This window comes from Phascolarctos cinereus, unplaced genomic scaffold (assembly GCF_003287225.1).
Source record: "Phascolarctos cinereus isolate Bilbo 61053 unplaced genomic scaffold, phaCin_HiC Scaffold_2;HRSCAF=192, whole genome shotgun sequence".
Lineage (NCBI taxonomy): Eukaryota > Metazoa > Chordata > Mammalia > Diprotodontia > Phascolarctidae > Phascolarctos > Phascolarctos cinereus.
The window spans coordinates 373,594,892-373,602,019 of NW_027555625.1; the positions used below are offsets into that span (position 1 = coordinate 373,594,892).

Genomic DNA, 7,128 nt, shown 5'->3' on the forward strand with positions numbered 1-7,128 from the left:
TCACTATCCCATTCACCACATCAGTTTTTCCAAACCTTTTTGTTCTTCTTCAAACCTCCCGTAATTCCCTCTCCACACACTCTCTCAGCTGAGAACTTTGCCTCATATTTCACTGAAAGAATTGCAGAGAACTCTCTCTTCTCCCCTGTTCTTCGTCCCACAGCATTCACACGCCTTCTGTCACTATCTCTTTCACCCTTACCAATATATGCACAAGTGAGATCCCAATCTTTTCTAGCAGATTACCCTGTCTTTCATTTTTACTCTCTCACTAATTTCCAATCTCTCCCTGTATTCTGGCTTCTGTTTCCTTACTGTCTACACATGTACCCATGCCTCCACCATCTTAAAAAATTCCTTACTTGAAACATCCATTTCCCAAAAACTTTCATTGCACATTTCTCAACTCTCTTTCATGGTTAAACTCCTTGAGAAAGCTATCTACAATACGTGCTTCCATTTTCTTTCCTCTCACTCTCTCTTCTTTGCAGTTTGGGTTCTGGCTTGAGGAGAAACTGATCCCTCCAAAGTCACTAATAATTGCTTAATTGCCAAATCTAATGGTTTTTTCTTGGTCCTCACACTTCTTGACCTCTCTGCAGTCTTTGACCTTTTTGTCTTTTTCTATAGGTTTTCATGGCAGCGTTCTTTGTTCATTCTCCTTCTGCCTCTCTGACTTCTTCCCTGTCTCCTTTGCTGGATCTTTATAGAACTCACTCCAACTAACTGTTCAAGTCACTGGAGGCTCTGCTCTTCTCTTCTTCATTCATACGATTTCACTTTGTGGTCTCCTCAGCTACCATGGATTTAATTACAATCTTTATGCAGATATGTCTAAGATCTACTTGTTCAGCCTTCTTAACCTCTCTCCCAAGAGACTCTCTCCAGTTTCATATTTCCAACTGCCTAATAACTTCTCAAACTGGATGTTCCATAGACATTAATTTCAACATGTCTGAAACTGAACTCATTATCTTTCCCCCAAAATGCTTTCTTCTTCTTAACTTCCCTATTCCTTCTGAAAATACCACCATTTTCTTAGTTATCAAGCTTACAACCTTGGAACCTAGGTGTCATTCTTAACTCCTCACTCTACCCCTGCTCTACACCGTATACAACAAGATATCAATTCCCTTCATCTCTACCTTGTAATATTTTGTATGTGATTCTTTATTCTCTTAATGCCACCATCCTGGTACAGGCCTTCCTCACATCCTGATGCAGGATACGATGGAGATGATGTTCTTTTTCTCAAGAATGTGTACACTGGCAACAGAATCACAATGGCCTGCTGGTTGTAGGGTCTTCCTACTTCAAGTCGTAGTTCAATACAGCTTCCACTTACCTGCCAAAGTGATCTTTCTAAAGTACAGATCTGACCATCTGACCATTTGATAAATTCTAGTGTTTCCCTATTATCCCTAGGATAAAATAAAAAGTCCTCTGTTTGGTTTTTAAAGCTTCCCATAGTCTGGCCCTTCCTACCTTTCCAGTCTCCTTACACCTTACTTGTCTCTATGTATTCTGAGATCCAATGATACTGGCCTTATGGTTTCTCAAGGACATTCCGTCTCCAAATTCTGAGCATTTCCACTAACTGTCTCCCATTCCTGGAACTCTCTTTCTCTCTTTCTCCTCACATTCTGGCTTCCCTGGCTTTCTTTGTATCTCAGTTAAAGTCCCACCTGCTGCCTGAAACTTCTTCTAGTCTTCCTTAACTTTAATGTCTTCCTTCTGAGACTACCTCCAATTTATCCTGCACGTATCTTCTTTATACACAGTTTTCATGTTGTATCCCCCCATTAGACTGGGAACCCCTTGAGAACATGAACTGTTTTTGCCTTTCTTTGTATTCCCAGCACCTAACAGAGTGACTGGCACATAGTAGGTATTTAATAAATGCTAGTTGATTGATTAATTGATGGAAAACTTTAGGTCCACTATACAGAATGCTTGAAGACATGATTTCCTAAAGAGTGTGTTGGGATACTTCAGCACTTCAGAAAATTTGTCAGTTCTGTGAACCAACCCATCCTTGGTATTTCTTGACATTCTAGGTATTGCCCAGTAGAACTCTGGCTACATGTTGTGTGGAGAGAGTATGATTTTACCTAAATACACCAATCACTATGTCTCACTTCTCTTGGTTCTTTTCCTTATTAAGCCTCTGTCTGGGCTCAAAAGCAATCTGGTATATCTCATAGTATCTGAGAGGTTAGTAGAATTACAGATATTCTCCTTTTAATTGACTCATGCCCACCTCAGCCTGAGCTGAGTAAAAACCTCCTTTTGGGTTAATTTGCTTTTCATTTCCAAACCCTGTACTTGTTGGTTTGTGCTAAAATCGTTGTAAATGGTCATAAACATTAATAGCAATTTTAAATAGCAAAGGACCACAAATAATCATTTAAGAAAGAGGCTTTCACTCATTGAGCACCATGGGGGAGGTGAAGCATTAAATCTCACCCCTTCTCCCGCCAGTCAGAGGGGGAATGGGAGGTAAAGGGTTTGGACTCAGATAAAGGGAAAGTGGGATTTTTTGGAGGCAATACTTCAGAGGAGCAGGAGGAAGACTGGTCCTGTCAAATGAGTCTAGGGGTTTCATCAACCTTGGTGTATTATCAATCTACTTGTGTCTCTTCTAACCTTTCTGCATGATCTGTCACAAGCTGGAGTCTTAGCTCTATTTGCTTTCTCTGCTTTCTGTCACTAGGACAGTTTACTCACCCATCTATTTCCTGAAAACTTGAAAGGAGAAGGATGGGGGACCATCACAACTCTTGGTACTGCTCCCTTTCCATCTCTCCACTTGGCTCCTCTCTGGGAAGGAAGTTCTTTCAGAGTTCAAAGTCCCCTGGAAATTTGGGGAACTCTGGGCAAAGTGCCTGCATGAATACATACACGTACTTCCTTCAACTTACCATATCTTCATGGAAACATCCTGGGGGAGAAGTTACACAAGTTTCCTGACTCTTCTACAAATAATGAATAAAAATGTGTCTGGCTACAAATACTGACTGATTAGAGAGGGGCGAGAGACTGTGGAACTTCTCATACCATATAATGGTTTGTATAGGTATATAGAGGGGTGGAAGAGGCAAAAGTAATCTTCTGTAATATCTTTATCCTCAAACACACATGTAATATTAATTTACATTTCTTTAGCACTTAAAATTTAACAACAACTGTGTGACTTAGAAATTATCATCCCCATTTTGCTGATACGGAAGCTGATACCAAGAAAGGTTAAATGACTTTTCCAGGATCATAATTAGTGAGTATTAGATCCAGAATTTAAATATGGGTCATCAGACTCCATGACCAGGGTTCTTACCACTATATTGCACTGCCTTTCTCTACACTCACAAAAGCATCTCTCCTGTGGCTGTGGAAGCTTAATCAGGATTGACAAATAGCTTCTTTGACTTTCTGATCTGGTCAAAGTATACCTTCTTCTCCCAGTCTTTCAGAAGATTCAGAAATCCTTTTTCTGGGACTAAGTTCCTTGGTGTTTCCCTTGAAAAATTGCAAAGTTTCCTTTACACCTTCAATAGAACCTCCTGGTATTTGAACTGAAATGTTTACATATATTCAAGTATCTTGACCCAGAAAGGCAATAGTGGAAAATCAGTTAGTGTCAGGAGTGTAGTTGGGAAGGGAATGTAGACTTCTAGTTCATCTTCTGTTCTAATCACTATGCTGGGTCTGTATTCTGGACCAAGATATTCTTCTTGGAACAGTGGTGGGCAGTGCTCTCTTATCACAGTATTCCTGTCTAGGGGTGTGGCACTGTGGGCAAAGGGGCTGGCTTTTCTTTACTGATATCTTGTCATTTGGATTTTTCAGAACCAGAGGCAGGAGAGGTATCCCCCCCTGTAGGAGCTGGTGTCAACAGCAACAGCTGGACCTTTAAATACGGACCTGGCAACCCCAAGCAACCTGGCCCTGGTGAGTTGCCAGACAAATTCATTATTCCGGGATCTCCTGCAATCATCTCCATCCGGCAGGAGCCACCCAACAGCCAAATTGACAAAAGTGACTTCATAACCTTTGGGAAAAAGGAGGAGACCAAGAAGAAGAAGAAAAAGAAGAAGGGCAACAAGACCCAAGAGAAAAAAGAGAAAGGGAACAGCACCACTGACAACAGTGACCAGTGAGGGATTCAATGGAACAAAGCCACTTAGCCAGTTTTGTAATAATGGCAGATCTCTCTTATGTAGCAACTCCTGACTCTTTCCTCCTGTCCACACCAGTCCTATCTGTACAGATCTCAGAAATCAGCAGAAAGTTCCCAGTGTCTGTCTAGATCACATATAACAGGTTTTGTCTTAAAAGCTTTACTCAGTCTGATGTTAACTCTTTCTCTCCACTCTGGCTTGTTTTCAGAATCTAAAAAGCAGACCCAAGTTTCCTTTCTCCTCCGCCGCAAAGGAGAGGCCTCCCAGCCCCACCCGTGAGAGGTTGGACTCTTAGCCTTGTGCTCCTGGAATCCTGTCTTGATGGCACTAACAGGGCAGGCTGAAAGGTTTTCAGATTGGGCAGCTGGGCCTTACTTTTGATGTGTGCCTGTGCATGTGGGGGGTGGGGGTGGGCGTGGAGGTATTCGGGCGTGTATGTGTACAGAAGTCAACAAAAGAAGGCAAAATTAGGTTACTTAGTGCAAGAAGAGGGTAGAAATGTGAAGAAACAAAACAAATGAGTAGTTCTGAACTTTTTAGGCCGAGGAGGAAACCTGAGAAAGGAAGTGACTAGATTTTCCAAACTTAGTGTGGGATAGGTAAGGAATCTTTAATGACAGGAGGTGGTACCCATTCTCTAGACAAACCTGTATTCTGCCCCTCTGACCATTAGCCTATTTATACAATATTAGGGGTCCTGGAAAAAAATTGGCTACGTTGTCTTTCTAAAACCTTCATTATGTTAGAAAAACAATTCCTGACTCTAAATCGAGGCTGGTCAGGTGGACATATTGGAAAGTGAGTGGCATGGATGCTGTTTCCTGTATGTCCTTGTACTCACTCTGTTAAACATTCTTTTGCACACAATGTCTCTGAAAAGGCCAGATCCTTTTCCCATAATACATATGCAAAAGGGAAAGAAAAACCCCCAACACCTCACTTTATCTATGCTCTTTGTTATTTGATAGATTTATTTAAAAATGAAAGTATAGATGTAAATGTTGAAAACAAATATGATAAATATGATTCCCCTTTACCCCCAAAAGAGAATTAAATCTACAGCCATTAGAAACAATCATTGCTGCTACTGAAGTGCTTTAGAGAAATTGCCTGAAACATCTGTATTATATCGGCCACCTGCCAATCACAGCTTTACTCTATCAGGTCACTCTGGGACTGCCTCTTGCATGTATTCGTTACTAAACCCAAGGATCCCCATCCTTTAAAAAATGTTTTTTATGTGCACTTTGATTACACAATCTTCTTCAATCAACTGTCCTAAGACTCAGAAATGAAAGATAGTTGTTGTTTTCTCAGACATTCAGAACACACTTAACAGATCCTGTAATTCTGTGAATTGTCTTGGTGCGCTAACTTAAAAACTCCCCTTTGGTTTTGTTTCCCTTTTTTCTATGACACTCTGAATTGCTGCCCTTACTACTACTCATGATGTAAAATCCAACTACTGTATGTATGCTGTATGCTCTTATAAAAATCCTGAAATATACTTACTCTGTGCTTGTGTATGTGAATGTCAATGCAACTATTACCTAGAGTGAACTTTAAGCTTTGTTGTTGAATGTAACTCCATTACATTTCTTTTTTGTACACCTGTGAAAAAAGTGGAATAGTGTTCAATTTTTTTTGGAAAAAAAAACCACCACTGTTAATCAGCTTTTGTGTATGAAAGACACAGTAAAATATCTTTCTTAAATCGAGATACTGGTGATTCAAAGAATTTTATTTGTGGTCAACCAAAAGCGCTTCCCTGTCTTTTGCCAAGAGTCCAGCTGTTGAGGGATTGGATGAAACTGCTTTTTAAAAGTAACCTTGCTGGAAGGTATTCAGAAGATAATTCCCTGTGGGTGTGTGAGCACACTACCAAACAGCTTGTGACCTCCATGAATACTGAATTTTTAAGGCTCTCATAAAGAATATTCAAAGTTAATGTCATTCCAGTCAGAACATTTTAAGTTTGTTGAAATGTGCAAATTAGATGCTTAATCAATTATTTTTGCTGTAGAACTCATTGATCTGAACAAGACAGGAATCTGTTATAAAGCTCTCCATCTCCCACGAAGAATTATTTTCTGTTTATGATTGAGCTTTGATTCTCCCATATTTTGAAGGGTGTGTAAATTCAGCTCTGTAGGTTCACATGGGGTAAAACAGGTTGCCAGCACATACGAGTCATGGCTACATTCTAGGTTCCGACAACTTTGCCCCACTCGACCCCATGTACTTGACCTTACGTGCCTTCTGAATAATAGGAGAATTGGGCTAATTTGTTTACGATAAGAATGATGATAAATCTGTGCAGCACTTTTTATATTGGGAAAGTGCTTTCCAATCTTTTGTTAGTTACCAGTTATTACAGCTGTAAGGACAAATCAGCATGTGGATTCATTTTTAATTGGTGCTATTGGTATTTCCTATGTTATTGCTAATAAACAGATAATGGTATGTATGCAAGAAATGGTTGTCTTTTCTAAGAGCAGTGGAAGAAATGAGATAGATGGAATAAGTTTGCCACAGCATATAGCTTACCAAATCACACACTGCCTAATAGCACCAGATGCTATTCTGAGATCCATATTCAGAGCATAAAGCCATTGGAGTCAAATACGTTGTACTCCAGAGCCAGACTCAGTAGTCACATTTTCTGGAGGTAGGTTCTGAGAGATCTGAGGCCATGAGGTGATCGATCATTGCTCCAAAAGTAATAAAACCATAAGTGACCAGAACTTCAGCAAGCTAGTTTTCTTCCACCAGGGACTCTGTGTTGATCTTGGCCTAGTTACTACCCAGATACTCTGTCAGTCCTGTTGGGACAACTGGGAACCCAGATCATACTCCATCCCATGTTCTTCCAACAATACATCGCACTTTTTTAAAGGAACACATTCCTCTGTTTCTTCCACCCTCCTCTTTCTCCTTCTCCTCTTTCTTC

General features: G+C 40.3%; 1 protein-coding gene across 2 annotated transcripts in view; it reads left to right on the forward strand.

The window, feature by feature from the left end:
- PCDHAC2 (protocadherin alpha subfamily C, 2) overlaps positions 1-5,896 on the forward strand; it is a 56,764-nt gene extending 50,868 nt beyond the window's left edge. Inside the window, exons 4-5 of one of the 2 annotated variants that reach the window (XM_078150488.1) lie at positions 3,847-3,948; positions 4,387-5,896. In XM_078150488.1, coding sequence (XP_078006614.1) covers positions 3,847-3,948; positions 4,387-4,457 — 173 coding nt within the window. In that variant the 3' untranslated portion in view covers positions 4,458-5,896. Of the gene's footprint in view, positions 1-3,846 lie in introns of both variants that reach the window. The other variant, XM_078150487.1, reaches the window with a different exon arrangement.
- The last annotated feature ends 1,232 nt before the right edge of the window (positions 5,897-7,128 follow it).